Source organism: Anabrus simplex, chromosome 4 (assembly GCF_040414725.1).
Source record: "Anabrus simplex isolate iqAnaSimp1 chromosome 4, ASM4041472v1, whole genome shotgun sequence".
NCBI classification, from domain to species: Eukaryota; Metazoa; Arthropoda; class Insecta; order Orthoptera; family Tettigoniidae; genus Anabrus; species Anabrus simplex.
The window spans coordinates 393,373,521-393,393,665 of NC_090268.1; the positions used below are offsets into that span (position 1 = coordinate 393,373,521).

The 20,145-nt window shown below is 40.1% G+C and overlaps 1 protein-coding gene across 1 annotated transcript in view; it reads left to right on the forward strand.

The window, feature by feature from the left end:
- Positions 1 to 17,722, forward strand: part of LOC136872035 (probable cytochrome P450 12a5, mitochondrial) — a 71,211-nt gene extending 53,489 nt beyond the window's left edge. Inside the window, exons 11-12 of the mRNA XM_067145858.2 lie at positions 14,963 to 15,169; positions 15,851 to 17,722. Of these exons, the coding sequence (XP_067001959.2) occupies positions 14,963 to 15,169; positions 15,851 to 15,958 (315 nt within the window). The 3' untranslated portion in view covers positions 15,959 to 17,722. The remainder of the gene's footprint in view (positions 1 to 14,962; positions 15,170 to 15,850) is intronic.
- Positions 17,723 to 20,145: the final 2,423 nt, after the last annotated feature.

The window sequence follows — 20,145 nt, forward strand, 5'->3', positions numbered from 1 at the left end:
GTAAGTTTAGTTTTACTTTCCTTAATGGCATTTAGGAATCAGTAACTCTCTCGTACTGTATTATAAGGAGTAGTGTCTGTTCACGTTCCTTTTCGCGCAAGGAATTCGCGACATACATCACCGGCACAGCATATCAAAATCACAAAATCAATTAGGTTATTTTTCTTAATCTTTTGGTAGAGGTTTATATTTCCGAGATAATGTAGCGACGATCCATACATATGAATACATATGATTTTTTCCGTGGTAGCGACATAGTTTTAGGTATTCGCAGGCGTTCCGTACTGTTAAGCACTCGTTTCGCTTGTACTATCCTGGTTGAGATTTCCTTTCGAAATCTTCCTTCTGACTGTTATAAAGCTGCCTAGATGAGTAAACGATTTCACTCGTTACAAACTTGTCATCTTCCAACCAAATCTTAGCCTTCTGATTGCCGTCATGGTTTCATTTTATGACTTTGGTTTCCTTTTTATTCATTTTTGATTTCAGATTTGTTCCAACTTCCCGCTCATAAAATCTAAGTTCCTCTGCAGGCATGTTCGTCTTTTCAAATAACGTTTATGTGATAATCAAATCGTACTGTGGAAAATGAACGCCATTATTACGTTGATTTCTTACCTTTTACCTTCAGCAAATTTCTTCATAGCCCATTGAATGTAAAGGTTACAGAATAGCTAGTGGTCGTAGGTTTGCTAAGATAAAATTAAGTGGCAATATTTGTGGGTTTACTAATGTCTCCTTTTGTTTTCTTACGATAAAAATGTTTAAGAACGTAGTATAAGTTTGTCAAATTCAGAAATTAAAATACATTTGCCTAAAATTCGATTTGATGGTTTCTCATAATTGTTTTATACCTCTCCCTTTCCTAGCGTGTATCCCGCAATCCAGGCTCGTATTGACTGGTGAAGGTTCGCCAGTTCCTTCTGTCGAGGGCAGCTTCAGATCTGAGGCCAGCCACTTAAATATCCTCTTTGATTCTGGCCGTTTTACACCCGAGGACCAATGCAGAATGGTTATCCCCATCACATGGAAGGCGCGGTTATGCTTTATTGATGCTGGCCAGCATTCTAAACCGGATAGGGTCACCGGGCGAAACATAGACTTGTAACTTCCCCTCTCCTGTGGTTGCTTAGTTTCTTATCACAGTGAATTGTTCCCAATTCATCCACGCAGCATTAAGCCGTGCTTGAACGTCTAGAATCGTCTGTCTATCCGAAATGATGAACGAACCGAGGTATCTCAGTTGTGTGGTCTAGGCGAGATATAACCTCCTATATCGATGGCACCATTTGTTGATTGATTAATACAACTTCCCCTATGAGGAGGATGCGACTACAAAGTATTTTATGTTCTAATGAATGAAATGGCGTATGGCTTTTAGTGCCGGGAGTGTCCGAGGACATGTTCGGCTCGCCAGGTAAAGGTCTTTTGATTTCACTCCCGTAGGCGACCTGCGCGTCGTGATGGGGATGAAATGATGATAAAGAGGACACATACACCCAGCTCCTGTGCCAGCGAAATTAACCTATGACGGTTAACATTCCCGACCCTGCCGGGAATCGAAACCGGGATCTTCGTGACCAAAGACCAGCACACTAACCATTTAGCCACGGAGCCGGACTTTCGTCTAATAATCTTACAGGTTCGATCGGCAAGAAAAATTCATCAGCACACAAGATTTGACACGTGTGAGGTGTCTGGACTTATCCATGCACAGGATGAATTGAACGGAGAGAAGTGCTGGTCCATGGCGGACTTGAAATATGGAAGGTGAAATTTCAATTGGACTACGGACCGGTCTTGACCCATTGTAGTGAAAATACACAGCCTGTTTACAGTCATTTGACAGGGTCAGGAATGGAGGATCTAAACACACTACAAATAGGCCTTCAGGCCTTCATGCTTACAAAGGGCTCTGTAGAAGAACTCATGCGGTACCATGTCAAAGAACATATCGTGATCGAGAATGTTTTCTTTCTTCATGCTTTCAGCAAGAAGGCGAGCGGTATGAATTACATCAGTTCTGCTGAGTCCACAAACGATTCCAAACCGGTTTAGGGAATGCTGTACATTGCTGAGAAACTGATAGTCCAGCATAAACTGAAAAAGTTTCATCTTGTGGCAGAGAGGAGAATTGGGTGATGGTAGTAGCTTTTCAACGGCGTCTCTTTTACCCTTATAAATATAGGTGGTAGTACTATGCTGGCATTCTGTTTATAAGCAGCCTTCAACAGAAATAGGCTACGATTGTAGAGTGCCGCAAGGATTTTGACTCCTCGTCGTCCAACCATTTTCACACTTTATTTTATTTATTTTATATTAGTAATGCCTTTCTGCACTGAACTCTTTGATGATGCATCAATTGGGGTGGCTTTTACGAAAGCATAGATCTACCGACTCTTGTATATCCCAAGGGTGCCTTTCCTCTTTTCTAAGTCAACGCTGAATAATCGGTGGGTACGAGAGAGAACTTCTACTTGAATTAAACAATTCCAATTGCACTGACTCAGATTTATTTATCGAAAATGGAACAAGGAATTTGTGTGAAACTTGAAATAAGTCGAGAATGTAATGTTAAATAGAGAAGATATCCAGAGTTCTAGCCCATCAGGCAAGCCACTGAATACTGAAAACATCCTAGGTATATGTGTTAGAATATTTAGGTAAATATAATAAAATTTGAGATTGTACTTTACTTATTTTAAAAAATCGGGCGAGTTGGCCGTGCAGTTAGGGGCACGCAGCTGTGAGTTCGCATCCGGGAGAAAGTGGGTTCGAACTCCACTGTCTGCAGTCTTGAAAATGGTTTTCCCTGTTTTCCCATTTCCACAACAGGAAAATGCCTTAATTAAGGCCAAGGCCGCTTCCTTCCCACTCCTAAGCCTTTCCCATCCCATCGTCGCCATAAAACCTATCTGTGTCGGTGCGATGTAAAGCCAATTGCAAAAAAAAAGAAATCCTAAAAATTACAATCATTTTTCTTAATCACCGTTATCCGGTCGATGAGATTAGCAGTTTGCCTTTTTCTACCACTACGAGCGCTAATGTGAGTCAATGCATAGTTTCATTTAAGCCCTTATAACTAAATTTTGCGTCCGGCCCCACGGCTAAATAGTTAGCGTGATGGCCTTTGGTCATCGGGGTTCCGGGTTCGATTCCCGGCAGGGTCGGTAATTTTAACCATAATTGGTTAATTTCTTTAGCTCGGAGGCTGGGTGTATATGTCGTCCTCATCATCATTTCATCCTCATCACGACGTACGGGTCGCCTGCGGGTGTCAAATCAAAAACCTGTATCTGGCGAGCCAAACTTGTCCTCGGACACTCCTGGCACTAAAGCCATATGCCACTTCATTTCATTTTTCTACATTCAGAGTGGATATGTTTCAAAAATCTAAAAATCCCTGAGGGTACTGAACTAAGGATCACATTACAGAAAAAATATGTAAATCATTTAATTTGGCTAGGATCTGAATAAAAAAGAAAACGAGTAAATAAGCAAGCAATTTTAGGCCTTTTTTTTTCTGAACTGCATTCAGGCCGGAAGTGATTATTGAAATTTGCTATTTTAGTTTGATAGAGCTATTCAGTACTCACAATACGAAACTTTTCCGGGCCCGTTAGCCCCGTATCCTTCAGCACAAGTGAGGAAATTGCTTAATTTCATCTTTCCGTAGTAAGGGGCCCCTATCTTGCTAAGAAATGTTTTCACAAAAGGAAATTAGAATAATGTACAATAGATTTACTTCGTCTTTCAAGGTTAAGGCTTGTTCTCTTCCACCTTACCAGAAAAAAAGAAATGCATTTTACATTACTGAATTAAAATAAATTGAATATAAATGAGATATCTTACAGTTAATAAAGAATACACTCATACGATAAAAATGAGAATAAAATACAAGAAAGAAGCTAATGATGGTGACGTACACAATTATAACGTTACTATAGTGTTCACAAAAATACAATAGACATTTAGTTAATTTTCACTAATCATTACTATCCAGAAAATGTTACTTTGTTTACTTATATCTATCTCTCACAGTACCTTCTTAGGCTTCCTTGCTTTTGAAATGAAATTCTATGAGCTTGTGGAATTTAAAGCATGGATTCCATGTTAAACCGTAGTTTGAAAATATTTCCTGTGGTGGAGATTTTGTTTACAATGGCATAGTGTAATAAAAATCTATTTATTGAAGTTTTAAACTATTAACTGTTACATTATGAAAAATTAACAGAGTTATCCACCAATCAAATATATTAATAGAGTTATCAAACGACTGTCAGTGAACGCAGTATAATGAAAATAAAGTTTAAATGAGACTTAGAACAAATGCGGAGATCGAACGAATACAGTTGCATACGAATTGACTCACTGAATGTTAAATATGTAATCATTTAATTGAGTAGTTAGTGAATCAACAGAGAAGTACACTGCTGGCCATTAAAACTGCTAAATCAGGAAGGTAAGCAGAGAGCAGAATCATATTTATTGCACACATATAGTATGATGGGCAGAAGGTATGATTTAGTTTACAGGCAATTTTGTGGTACGGCCAACAGAGCATGCACAAATTAGTACCCAGATTTGCCACCTCTGGCAGCCATAACAGCTGTAATTCGGCTGTGATAGGATGTCAGATACGAGTACCGGTACATCATTTCAATTGGCTTCAACTGAATGCCAGAGTTAATCATTCGTATCGGCTGGCGAGTGGTGGAGTGCCAGATTCCCGGCAACCAGACGTTCTCAATCGGTGACAGAACCGGAGAACGTGCCGACCAGGGCAACAGTCGAGCACGTTCTGTATCGAGAAAGTTCTGGACAGCAAGGTGCTGGGCCCGTATGAAGATGACTAATGCAAGCTGACAACGTTCGTTCTCCTCAGTGCCTGCACAAATAGATGCGTCCATCATGATGCTGTACGCACAACCAAGATTCGTCTGAAAAGACAACGTGACACCGTTTCTGTATTCATGGTCGATATTCAACGCACCACTGTAGGTGCACGTGACTCTTAGTGGCGTCAAGTGCCGGAACGGTGGTCACCGTGATGACAGTACGTGATGCTGCAGACGACGTCGCACTGTCCGTGCAGTCACTTCTTTTCCTACAAACGATCCAAGTTCCAGAATTAGGGCACGTGGCATGGCCCGTAGGATCTAGCAAGGCAGCGCGAACAATGTCTGTCATCTGGTACGTTAGTGGCCGGGAGCCGTCGAGATCCTGCATAGCGTTCTGTTTGGTCCTCCTTGACCCATCGATTTCATATTCGAATTACAGTCATGGCATGCCGACCAACGTAAGCAGCAATATGTCGGAACGATAAATCGCAGTCCGGGTGGGGCACGATACTACCGTAGTCAAATGCCGATACGTGCTGCTAAGCTTTCTCCTCCTTGCACGGGACATGACACGACTTTTACACTAAAAACCAATGTTCGAATAAGACTTCTGTCTGAGTAACCTGCTGCGAAATATTTCTTTCTACACGGGCTGTAGATGGCGTTACTCCTACCTGCTTTGTACACATGCGCTGACATGGTAATTATGTGCATATCCTAGCACATTGCACATTTAATAAAAAATCGACGTTTGCTGCAGGCTGCCTTCATGGTATATCAGTTTGAATGGCCATCAATGTAAGCTGAAGGTTCACTGAAAACTAAATAAATATATTTAATGATTTAAGTAAATGCTAAGAGAGTTAAATGATTGAATAGTAAGTTAAATAAGTAATTAAGAAATGTTAAGACTATTAATAAATATATTTGTGCTTCACAATTCAATTCGTGTAAATCACTTGGAAAAATAAAATCCAGGTAAGTTAAATAAAGTATGCAATTAAATTCATTAACTATATTAAGTTAAATATCGTAAGTCAATAAATAAATAATTGAATTACATAAATAAGTAGTGGTGAGTTCGTTTAAGTGATACAAATATCACTTCCCTGTCCGAGATCAATATATCTTCCTGGTCAATGACAATACTACCAATTTTTGAGTCGTTAAAAACATTCACATTTGAACAATTCGTTAAATTAACATCATCCATCTGTATAAATAAAGTTGTAGGCGGTTCGCTGTCTGTAATTTCGTTTCTTTTGCAAACTGTTCAGATATTTAACCGACTCAGGTCAACTCAAGACCGCATCGGTAGTTTCTTGGCTTTCGTGTTTGTTTGTCTGTTTGTCCGTCTATTCCACCATCAAGGCGAAAGGGCTGGATAGACCGCAACCAAACTTCATATATAGTGTATACTCATCCAGAGAAAGGTCCATGTTTGCATATGATTTAAAAATTGCTGAGTAGAATGGGGGTATATAGGGAAACCGCAACAGTTTCCTTCCATTTTCTCTTAAACTATTGACTTTCTGTAAAATCCGTGGACTACAGTACATGTGAAACGTCCCTTGATTTTAAACAACTTGTGTTTGAGCATAATTTCACTTACTCTTCAAATGACGGAGAAAATTACTACTTTCTGCGGGTTCCATGGTCTGCTTTGAGCGGCCGACAGAAAGACAACGAACCTACCGGTTACCATGGCAAGGTCTCTGGCTGCTTGCCAGCGTGGAAGTAACATAATCTCACTTTCGTGAGCATTCCTGTAAACTCGTGTTTATTCTTTGCGTAAAAGGCGAGAGGCGTCATGCTGTCATTCTGCGGAAAATTTGCGGAATACCCTTGGAGCTTACAATCGTATTCGAATAGCTCTAAAGGGGCTGTTAATACGTGAACAGTACCACCGAACGTAGCCCATGATTTCACAGCGTAAAGGGTTTTCTGGCATATGCTATAAATTTTACTGCTTTTCTCTTCTACTTCTGTTTTCCGCTTTAATTTCTTGCCTCTTTAGGCTTAAGTAATAACACCAAAAGTCAGCTTCTTATCTGTTTACATAAAAATCGCTGAGCCTATACTTCTCCTGTGTTACTGCCTTCTTATATCCGTAACTCATATCATCACTATTTAGTGAGGGACATTTCATTTTGCAATACATCCACTTGGTAGTTGCGTATTTGTCCTACACGGCTTTAAATAGTATCCGAAAAATAAAGCAATGTGTGAAATCTGTAGCCAAATTTCACCCTTTCTAATGTTTCTAACTCAATCAAACCCATAAATATATGAGATGCAATAACATGGTGTAGGACAAACCATGTAGAACACAAAAAGAGGAGTCTGATGGCGGAATCTTTTAGTTGATATGACGTACTGTTTAAAAGCAGTAAATCTCGAAATGAATGTCTGCACTTATTAACGCGCTCTTAGTCCGGCTCCATGGCTAAATGGTTAGCGTGCTGGCCTTTGGTCACAGGGGTCCCGGGTTCGATTCCTGGCAAGGTCGAGAATTTTAACCTTAATTGGTTAATTTCGCTGGCACGGGGGCTGGGTGTATGTGTCGTCTTCATCATCATTTCATCTTCATCACGACGCGCAGGTCGACTACGGGAGTCAAATCAAAAGACCTGCCTCTGGCGAGCCGAACTTGTCCTCGGACACTCCCGGCACGAAAAGCCATACGCCATTTCATTTTCAACGTGCCCTTAAAGTTGTAGGGGTCCGCTCTCTTTAATTTCATTTGCCAATTTTTCAGATATTTATCCGATTTAAGTCATCTCAAGACCGGATCAATGGTTTTTTGATTTCGTGTCTGTTTGTCCAGCTGTCTGTCTGTTTGTCCGTCTGTTCCACCATCACGGCTAAACGTCTGGATGGATCTCGACCAAACTTCATATATAGACAATACTCATCCAGGATAAGGTTAAGATATGCATGTGATTTAAAAATCGCTCAATAAATCGGGGGTTTATAGGGAAAACCCAGCATGTTTCTTCCGTTTTCTCTCATGCTATTGATTTCTGCAAAATCAGTGCGCTATATGTGAAACGCCGCTTTATATTACACATCTTTTGTTATGCACATAATTTCGCATGGTCACAGGACACTCTTTCGTTTGAGGGAAAGTTCCAGGCTGTTCAAATGTATTACTTTTAGGCCCCGGAAAATGTCGGTATATGGAGGCAATTTCAATGATTTGCCGCCCTTCGTTTCGTGGTAACTACTTTCTAAACGCTAAGTCATTTCACAAAGCCGATTACACAATCGCTGCTCAATTTGGAGAGATCTTGAACTTTTGTCCTACGCGTCATAGTCGTATCCCGATTCTTTATACTTTAGATAGCGCAGCATTTCTCTATTATAATCAAATCTCTCCAACTCGGTTGTGACTGGCGTTAGGATGTGGTACCTCTCATTTTATAGAAACTATGGCACTTGACAAGTGAGCCTGCCTTTATTGAAGAAACTTCCGAACTCGAATGGGTGTAGGAAATGTGACTTGCCATTACTATCAAAATTTTCCCAACGTGCACCTTAAGTCGAAAACAACGTATGGGGTCCTCCCCGTTTTGCTTCTCGGATAGCGCTAAGAGACATGCAGTTTAATACAATCTTACTCACGGGTACATTTGCTTGTTTATAATAAACAGGAAAAGCACAAAACTCAACTTGAAAGAGTCAACGCTGGTGTATTCATTTGACACGTAAACACAAAAGGTGTGCATAGAAAACACGACACCATGACAAGGGCATCATATCACAAAATACAATCAACCCCCAATGGCCCGTAAATCATAGAACAAATGCCTTCACTGTATGCATTGTAGGCATAAAAATGTAGCTAAATGGTCAGAAGCTCAGATGGTTGGTTGGAAAGGGGGGGGGGGGGGTTACGCGGGTGTCCTGGTTACCTCTGACTAGGTTGCACAATAAAACTCATAATGAATAACCAGGTCGATCTTCATTTTATCCACAGTGACTTACTTTAATTTCGACATTCATATGAAGCCACAATCACTTGGTCACTCCTCACACACGACTACAAACAGAAAAATAAACCCTCTAAGAGGCTGAAGTTCCTTAACTTATACAAATCGTAAGAATTACCCTACATGTGCCTGATATTTCTTATGCCTTACCAGCACCTCTATGTCCAGCCAGCTGAAGTAAGTTCCCTAATGGAGGGGTATGTAACACATCATTCTAAATGGTCATTAGTGAGGACTCAACCAGCCTACACTATGTAATGTGAAACCGTCTAAGTTCACGAAGAACATTCTTATTCTTATTCTTATTCTTATTACACTGACTGACAGAGCAAATGCAACACCAAGAAGGAGTGGTCAGAACTTTATGCCAATTGCAGGGTAAACTGACGTCATTGAGGTATGCTCATGATGTGAAATGCGCCGCTGTGCTGCGCACGTAGCGAACGATAAATGGGACACGGCGTTGGCGAATGGCCCACTTCGTACCGTGATTTCTCAGCCGACAGTCATTGTAGAACGTGTTGTCGTGTGTCACAGGACACGTGTATAGCTAAGAATGCCAGGCCGCCGTCAACGGAGGTATTTCCAGCAGACAGACGACTTTACGAGGGGTATGGTGATCGGGCTGAGAAGGGCAGGTTGGTCGCTTCGTCAAATCGCAGCCGATACCCATAGGGATGTGTCCACGGTGCAGCGCCTGTGGCGAAGATGGTTGGCGCAGGGACATGTGGCACGTGCGAGGGGTCCAGGCGCAGCCCGAGTAACGTCAGCACGCGAGGATCGGCGCATCCGCCGCCAAGCGGTAGCAGCCCCGCACGCCACGTCAACCGCCATTCTTCAGCATGTGCAAGACACCCTGGCTGTTCCAATATCGACCAGAACAATTTCCCGTCGATTGGTTGAAGGAGGCCTGCACTCCCGGCGTCCGCTCAGAAGACTACCATTGACTCCACAGCATAGACGTGCACGCCTGGCATGGTGCCGGGCTAGAGCGGCTTGGATGAGGGAATGGCGGAACGTCGTGTTCTCCGATGAGTCACGCTTCTGTTCTGTCAGTGATAGTCACCGCAGACGAGTGTGGCGTCGGCATGGAGAAAGGTCAAATCCGGCAGTAACTGTGGAGCGCCCTACCGCTAGACAACGCGGCATCATGGTTTGGGGCGCTATTGCGTATGATTCCACGTCACATCTAGTGCGTATTCAAGGCACGTTAAATGCCCACCGCTACGTGCAGCATGTGCTGCGGCCGGTGGCACTCCCGTACCTTCAGGGGCTGCCCAATGCTCTGTTTCAGCAGGATAATGCCCGCCCACACACTGCTCGCATCTCCCAACAGGCTCTACGAGGTGTACAGATGCTTCCGTGGCCAGCGTACTCTCCGGATCTCTCACCAATCGAACACGTGTGGGATCTCATTGGACGCCGTTTGCAAACTCTGCCCCAGCCTCGTACGGACGACCAACTGTGGCAAATGGTTGACAGAGAATGGAGAACCATCCCTCAGGACACCATCCGCACTCTTATTGACTCTGTACCTCGACGTGTTTCTGCGTGCATCGCCGCTCGCGGTGGACCTACATCCTACTGAGTCGATGCCGTGCGCATTGTGTAACCTGCATATCGGTTTGAAATAAACATCAATTATTCGTCCGTGCCGTCTCTGTTTTTTCCCCAACTTTCATCCCTTTCGAACCACTCCTTCTTGGTGTTGCATTTGCTCTGTCAGTCAGTGTATTATTATTATTATTATTATTATTATTATTATTATTATTATTATTATTATTATTATTATTATTATTATTATTATTGATTCGTTATGCACAACTAAGGGGTGCGTTTTAATTTATTAGCACTTTTTTGGTTTTACTCCTTCTCTTCGCAATATCTCTTCATCATCTCGCTGTGTTCCTCTTTATGTTGTTCAGTTCATACTGTATTTAGTCAGGTGGGCTTTACAGAAAATTATCGCTTGTGAATTAAAATTGTGAATTTTAGTCTATGTTCAATGGTTTTTTCGTTAATGCCGATTTCAGTTAGGTATTCAATGATTTCTTTTAGACAATTATTGTGATTTTTCATTGATGAGGTTAAGATAAAAAATTTCTTTGTGAGACTGTTATTTTCCATTCTATACAGGTGACCATAAAATTATAATCGCCATTTCCTCATTGTATCCGTGTTTTTTTCTGTAACTTGATAGATTTCATGTGATTTTTTTTTATTGAAATTCCATTTTCACATTTTGATCCTTGATTTTTCCTGAGGATTTTTCTTTCTTGTCTTTCGATCATCATTATTCGATATCTGCCACCAATTATAGTAATTTCTGATGCAAAAATGTGCTTCTGTTTTAACTAATGTGTTATAATGTTGTTATTTTGCTTTTTAGATGTAGTTATTTCATTGTATCTGTTCCAAGTAATTTTGAATGGTCTTTGAGGGTTAGCAATTCCTTCTTTCTTAGCTTGCTGATTTAACATTGCTGGTTCAATAATTTCACCTAAATACTTAAATTTATCTACTTGAGCGATATTTCCATATTTGATGATTAATGGTTGATTGTTGAAAAACTATTATTGTTATAATCATCATTATTATTAATATGGCTCGTAATCACAACTACAAAACTTTACTTTTCTCCTTTGCAAACTGTAGGGAGATAAAATATATTGATCGGTGAGCGCTCAAGCAAAGAAAATAACGCTCTGATGTAACCTGAGCTGCCCAACGACGTTGTACTATAGCGTTCTCTCTCTAGCAGCTCAGATAATGGGTTCAATACATAACAGGGCTGTTATTGTGCCCAATCATATAATTATAAATGTTCATAAACTGATTATATTGTGCATTGTAACTACGGGTGTATAACATCAGATGATACGTCGTATGGTCCTGTTGCTTTGCAATTCTTGGTCCGGCTCGCATTTTCTAACAGCTCTTCAATAGGAACTCGTGGAACTGGTCCACCAATAGGGACACTGCTCCATGTAGCTGGGTGAGAAAATACTTCATGGCAAATTTCATTTCATTGTTCTAAAATTGTTATTGGCTCTCAAAGGGGTCGGTGGTTATTTTTAATCCGTAGGACGTCTTCTATATCCTGGGCAGCTCGATGACGTGATTTTGTTTTATATCACTTCTTAGATTACACTGGTCAACAATGATTTTGTTAAATGTATAATTTATGGTGATTCTTATGTACTTTTGTGTGCTGATTACGAATATGAAACCAGAAACTTCCCATCACCCACAGTTTTTTTGTAATTTCAAATCTTTGTTTTCATATTTACGTGTTAGCATGCTACCATGAACAAAGATTAATAAACTATTATAATTGTTGGTTTATCATACTCTTTATATATTTCTTTTCTTTTTATTCTCTTAATAATGTACAGAATTCCATTTATTCATTGTTGCCACACAATTAGAAACTTTAAAACATTGCAGTTGTCAGTTGAATTAGAGATTTCTTTCATGCGACTGTCTGCATAGAGTTTTGCTTCCAAAGTCTATTGAAAGGAGATAGTTTGTGTTCAATATATAATACTGTTTTATTTTATTGTGTGAAAAATGCCTCGCAACTGTAAAAATAAACCAGATAATTTCTGTAATACATGTGGCGAGTTAACCTTAAAGCGCAGAGGCGAAGTGTTACTACTTTAATTAAGGAAGCTTATGAGTTGTATTTTGATTGCAAGATGGATCTGAATCAGAATTGGGCCCCTAACATATGTTGTGCTTCATGTGTAACTCTACTGACTGGATGGATGAAGGGGACTCGCCATATTCCTTTTGGAATTCCGATGCAGTGGAGGGAACCTACGGATCATTTGACCGATTGCTATTTTTGTGTGACTAATATCTCTGGTATATCTTCAAAGTCAAAACATACAGTTGTATATCCGTCTCTGAAATCAGCAACCAGACCGGTTCTACATGGTCCTGGGCTTCCTACACATTCTCCACCAGATAGATCGTTGATGCATGGATATGAAGGAGTTGATGTTGGTGAAGAGTTATGTGATGATAAAATGGATGATGACCAACCCTTTGTAGAAAGTTCTGCTGCTTCTTCTGAGCCTCATTTACTTACACAATCAGATCTAAATGATGTGGTTCGTGATCTTAATTTTCTAAAGCCAAATCAGAATTACTCGCTTCAAGGCTAAAAGGCTGGAACCTTATAGAGAAAGACACCAAAGTCTGCTTCTTCCGCCAACGTCAAAAGGAATTTGAGCATTTTTATTCTAAAAAGGAAGAACTAGTTTTCTGCAATGATGTTACAGGTCTCTTCGAGTTACTAGGGCAGCAGCATAATCCAGAAGAATGGCGTTTATTCATTGATTCTTCAAAAAGAAGTTTGAAAGCGGTACTGCTTAACAATGGAAATACATTTCCATCAGTTCCTGTAGCCCATGGTACTATCCGCTATCCAGTATGAAAAGTATTCCTGGCAGATATGTTCAGATTTGAAAGTTGTAGCTCTCTTACTTGGTTTGCAGTTAGGATATACGAAATTTTGCTGCTTTTTATGCAAGTGGGATAGTCGAGATAGAAATAATCACTGTATAAAAATGAACTGGCCAAAAAGACAGTCATTTACTCCAGGACAGGAAAATGTCGTTCATCAGCCTCTTGTTGCATCTGACAAAATCATACTGCCCCCATTACACATAAAACTAGGTTTGATTAAGAATTTTGTAAAAGCACTTGATCATAGTACGGATGCATTTGAATTTCTCCAAACCAAATTTTCAAAAATATCTGTAGCTAAACTAAAGGAAGGCATATTTGTTGGTCCTCAGATCAAAGAACTGATGAAAGGTACAGTGTTTGAAAGCAAGTTAAAAACATACGAACTAGTTGCATGGTCATCATTTAAGAAGGTGGTCACAAACTTTCTAGGAAACTAAAGGTCAGAAAATTACAGGGAACATATTAGTGAACTTCTACAAAACTATAAACGAATGGGATGTAATATGTCTCTTAAAATACACTTCTTGGACTCGCATCTTGACTTTTTCCCTGAAAATATCGGCGCTGTCTCAGACGAGCACGGGGAACGTTTCCAGCAAGACATCGCCGAATTTGAAAGCCGTTACCAGAGAAAATGGGGTCCAAATATGCTGGCTGACTACTGCTGGTCACTCAAAAGGGATGTTCCTCAAACTAAGTTCAGCCAAAAATCTACCTCTCATACTTTTTAGGTATGTAAATGAAATTTAAGTTTAGATAATAAATTTTAGTAGGAACAACAACATGATTTTTAATTTTTTGAAAATTACTCAAAAACTGTGAGTGATGAAAAAATTCTAAAAACGGATTTGAAATCAGCAGAAAAAAGTGTATGTAAATTAAAATGCATGTAAATTCAATTTAAGTGAAGATAATAAATTTTAGTAGGAATAACAATTTTTAACATTTTTTAATTTTTTGAAAATTACTCAAAAACTGTGCGTGATAGAAAAATTCTAAAAACAGATTTGAAATCAGCAGAAAAAAGTGTACCAGAAACACCCTTTCACTTCCATTTAACAATCAAAAATTTAAAATTTGTTGCCCAGTGTTATTAATGTGTAGCAGTTTGTGTAGGAGAGGGATATATTACATTCAAGGCATCAATTTCTACAGACTGAGGTCAAAATATTTCAGCATGGAAAATCACACCACTAAAGCAACAGTTATTTAAAAAAAACATTTCTGAGATCTGGGCAGCCAAACCTCTTATGACATTGCTACCAACTTGAAGAATCAAATATGCTTCACAATTTATTTTGTATAAACCAAAGTCTTCTATACCAAGTGATATTGCAAACCCATATGATTGAAAGTAGGCATGACGAATGACTAATTTTTAGATATTAAACTTGAAATACAATTCATGCTCCTTGAATGTTTCCATTCTTGAACAGGTCTTTAAAATTAATACTCTGATTAGGAATGTCTTCAATTAGATTTTAGAAAACTCCACATATTCAATATTTTCTACAATTCCATTCTTCTTCTCCTTCTTATGCAGTTTCTTCGTGAAGCATCCGTATATACTGTATAATCCGCAGGAAATAAATATGTCCTGCCATAATAGCTTCTGAATATAATTCAATCGCTTTTATATTATTTTCCTCACAGACGGACCTCATCATGGACCAGAAGATACTGTGTAATCTTGAAGAAAATTATCCAGAGCCTCAAAAGTTCCTTCCTGAAAGATGGCTGAAGGATGGTGATCAACTTCAGAAAGCGCATCCCTTCGCGTATTTGCCTTTTGGATTTGGACCGAGAATGTGTCTCGGAAGACGATTCGCTGAGCTAGAGTCAGGGATACTAACTGCAAACGTAAGTATTTTCATACTTTTTATGAGACTTTGAGACGAACATAGATTCCAATTCCTTGTATACTGGGGTTATGAACACAGTCAGTCTAATCTTAACCGTAATATTCGCAGTTCCTTATAGTAACTATTTTTACTATCGAGAGGAATTACACGAAAGCAGTGTATGAAATATTGAACTAACTGGGCAGAAGATAAGAAAAATTGATGACGGATTATTCATAGAGTATGTAAAATACACACAAATGGACATATTCAATACGCATCTATCCCTTCAGTTATTTGCTTTATAATTTGTGGTTAAAAATTGAAAGATACCTTAAAACAATCGAATTGACGTGTATAAGTACATATATAATTAAGAAACTCAATTACTTATTCTTAAACTTTTGAAGTTATTTCTCTGATGTACAAATAGTTGAAACAAAACTATGGGATATCAATTCACCAATCTGCAACTCAGAAAGAGAAATTGGAACATTTTGTGTTAACACAACGGAAGGTAATCATTGAAAAAAATGTTTATAATATTTCAAGTTCTGTACTAGGCCTTTACACTATAAGGGGTTAAAAGTGGAATTCATGGCCATAATAAAAGCTCTTCTGTTTTAATATTGTCGTCCTTACATAATCCAGTATAGTATTTGTGGGATATTACTAAGTATCATTGTTTCTTGTCTTTCAGATATTCCGCAATTTCCGTCTGGAGCATGATGAAGATTTGAAGGAAATAGTTTATGGTTTATCTTTTATTGGAAACAATCTGAACTTCAGAGTAGAAGACAGATCGTAGTCCTAGGAGCCATTCGTCCCGATGACCTTCCTAATGAAGCAATATATTGATTTGTACATATATTTTATTTCATACAATGTTATAATCGCCATCTTTCCTTACTCGAAGGATTGCGGAAAATGAGATTTTACGTTACGGTATTTACTTTCCCCACTCGCTTATTTGAAATCGTCTCGGACTGGTTGAGCTCCACATCGCAGTAATGTAAATACGGACAGTCTAGAGAAGCGAAAATTAACCTTGTTGAATTGTTTCTACGCCTGACTACGGCACTGTGGTTCCGTACCCACCTACACCCAAGATGGATTCTCCGCATTCCCAGCTCAAGACATCTGCCGCCATCACAATGGTGACTAATGTTTAGCTCAATTAATTTCCGATCGATAACTATCACATAATAAATTACAGTATATCATAATAGTACATTATGCAACAAGACTTTAATGGCAATAATCAAGACACGAGTATGTTTATAGACTGAGCGAAGCGAGTTTTATCATTTCCATACGAGTATCTTAATTACCATTATAGGCGAGTTGCACGAGACTGTTTATGCTCGACGATAATTATAACTCTATTCTTTTAATATTCATGAATTTCTGTCGAGATGTCGCTTGACAGCAGAGCACACATGCTGGGTTATCGATTTTGCGTGAGTGTATCCGAGACCTTGACAATGTCAAACGTTTTCAAAGCTTTGACAGAAGGCTATCATAACCTAACTTTATTTCAAATACAGATTGCTTATTGTACAGCTGGTGAAGTGAATTTGCGGGAATGTGCCGTGTGGTTGTGGAATGCTGGAAGTAGAAGATGCATTGATGTTAATATATGAGTCCGACATGTTTGATTTTGGAAACAAGTGCGGAGGTAGTGCTTTGAGCGTAGGTGCGATAGTATCCTTACCTAATTGGTCAAACAGTTGTATCATAATGAAAATCTGAACTCTGATTGGTGGAGAACCTGTACTATAATAAAAATCTTAACTCTGATTGGTGGAGAACCTGCATCATTATGAAGCTTGAACTATAGTACGCGAACCTTTTCTTGAGCCCTGAACTCCATAGTGATGAATGGGAACTAGGGCTCAAGAAAAGTTTCGCGTACTACAATGAGCCTCATATAGATTCAGTTTTCTGGCATACAATACTTATATTTCGGCATCGTCGAACATAAAGTTAGTATTACCATCATTAAACCATGGCCGAGGGATCATATTTACGACCCTGGTTGTTTAGTGACTGTTAATTACTTCAAATAACATTAATTCGATGTTTTATTAAGACATAACTCCATTTTTAATTTGACAATTTGCTTCATACCGCGCCGGAACAGACAGGCCTTATGGCAAATTTGGGATAGGAAAGGGCTACGAGAGGGGAGGAAGTGACCGTTGCATTCATTAAGGTAAGTCGCAGAATTTGCCTGATGTAAATATGAAAAACCACGTAAAACTGTTTTGAAGACTGCCAACAGTTGCGCTCGAACCCACTGTCTCCAGAAAGCAAGCTGGTTGCTACATGACCCAAACCATGCTGTTAGTCGGTCAGTGCGTAAATCCATTTACACACCTATCATATATTTCATTGCAACACAAACACACAAAACAACAACCAAAAAAAACAACGTTATTGCATGAATCAAACATCGATGAATTGAGTGATGACGTGTCAGTGTTACTGATAATAATATATTCAATTTAAATTAATTCAATTCACCATAGTACCGGTATGAAATAAAATATTGTACGCAACAGGCAATTACTCGTTTCAAAATTCCTTGAACATCTCACTGTTAAAGTAAAAGATCACTTTCCGTAGTCGTTGAGTATATAAATTTTATAAAATTTTGTATAAAATAAAACAAAATTTGTCACCACAAGCTTGTAATTAAATTACTTTCCCCCTCATAAGCACATTCTTTAAGAAATACTGTATTGTATATCTCGCTAGCTTCATCAGTGACAGAGTATCATTCTTCAGAGCTCATTCAAAGGTAAGTGATATCTGAAAGGAAGAATGAATGTGCATTCAGGCTCCATGTCATACGTTATCGTACTGTACCGTAGAATATCTCTGGTGACATATTTAATGTTTACCAGACAAAATACATTACAACTCGCACGTCACAAACTGGAAGATTGGTTCTTGATCATCCAGTACAGCAAAACGAAAAGCCGAAATCAAAATGCCTGCAGTCGGTAACTAAGATCATATGTGGTAATAATGGTATAATATTAATTTCGCTTTACTGTTGATAACCTGGTGCAGTCCTTGTAATACAGAGCCCCTAAAAAAGGTGAGCGGCAGCGACTGTGAATAAGAAACTGCGTGTTCGTGTGGTGGAGAATAACGAACTATGGATCATATAGCTGTTCAATGCCGCCTCTGGATTTGTTAAAGCACAAAAGGAGACCTGAATAGTGTCCCAGTTGATGACCTTACAAACTAGGGAAAATGTATTTGATGACTTGTCTGGTGTGTGCATAATATTGTGGCGGGTTATTAGGGTATTAAAAACTGCAAGAAACCTACACAAAGTGATAGCGTGTTCTGTTATACACTAAATTTCTTGACCTACCATTTACAGTAAATATCAAGTTCACTCGCGCTTTGAGTTTTCCACTCAACACAGTATTCCTTTACTCACACACACACACTCAAACCCACGTACTTACTCCGGATGATCAAGCTATATGCCCAGCCCATCGAACTCATGTTCTCCACACGGCTTCTCACAGTGCAGTATCGTGTCCGACAAGTTCACAAGCCTGGAAGAACTCCGTGTAGCAATCAAACCCGAATCACTCACGAGCAATGACTCGTCACGGACTCGCGACCCTCTCGTGAGTGCTCGTGCGAATCACGCACTCAAAACTGACTCACTTGAGATGATTGGCGTGTGCCAGTTGATCTGTTTATATAGGCCCGCTGAAGATTCTGCTAACTTCCACTTCCAGGTAATTCTTGGCGCATCGTCCATTTTAATCAGCTTACACCTTATTCTAGGAGCTTCCTTATCGCGAGTTCAATAATTCGACGGCGCAATTGTATTTCTCGTTGCTGGCTGACCCACATTATCACTGCCCCGCTTATATTATCACCCCCGTTGGCCTTATTGCGATCTGCCAGCTGCCCTGCGCCTCAAATATCCGCGCATGCCGGATTGCCGACAGATGTTTTCTCTGGGACTTCGTCGTCTCTGCGGCAGTAAGTGTCACTCAGGTGGTAAGGGGAGTATTTCCAGGATTTTACACCTATGTAAGCTGGTACCTTAACCGATGACGTCGAATTTGTTGTCATCGTCGCCACTTCCATCCCTAGGGCGATAGTAAGAGCATACTTAAGGCAAAGTTCCCCACTGGGTAATAGGAGTTGGTTAGATCTTGGCGTCGCGATGCCCATCGACAATGTTGTAGACAGCCTCTTTATGTATATGCTCCGGTTGTAATTCGCCTAACGACTTGTGGTAATTTGTTATACCTACGCGGTGAATTCCAGCAGCGATTTACCCGTGCGCTGTACCCTCTTCTTCAGTTAAATTTGGTAGAGTGCTGCCAGCTGATGATCGCTGCAGCGTCCCTCCAGCGTCACAACGATTTATTCGTATACTGCACCCGATCAGACACTGTGTAGCACCCCTCCATGCAGCCCGACGATGATTTTCGCGGCCCTCTCCTTCATCGTTCACCTTTGGCCAGATTATCGAACTGGGTAGACAACATCATCCAAGCTTTCGTCCCGTCGAAGCATGGGGGTCCCACATTAGGACTCTGGTTCCGTCGTCACTAATTGCAGGACTCGGTCTGGTCTCTAAGGCCATCAGCATTCCTCGTAAATCACTCAACAAACTCTACCCGATTGTTGGAATGGCTCCCCCAACTATCAGAAGGGCTGTTGCTGCTGATACAGAGAGGACGAAGCAGACTAATGATTCTCGCCATCCACTGCATGATCACCAGGCTGTAGTCTGTCGACTGAAGTCGAGAAAGAGCTTCATCACCAGGACTCAACCACTGATAGGAACATCGGAGTCTAACCGCATCACCAGGTGGAAAGTCCGACTCGTTGGCTGAACGGTCTGCGTACTGGGCTTCGGTTCAGAGGGTCTCGGGTCCGATTCCCGGCCGGGTCGGGGATTTTAACCTTAATTGGTTAATTCCAATGGCCCGGGGGCTGGGTGTATGT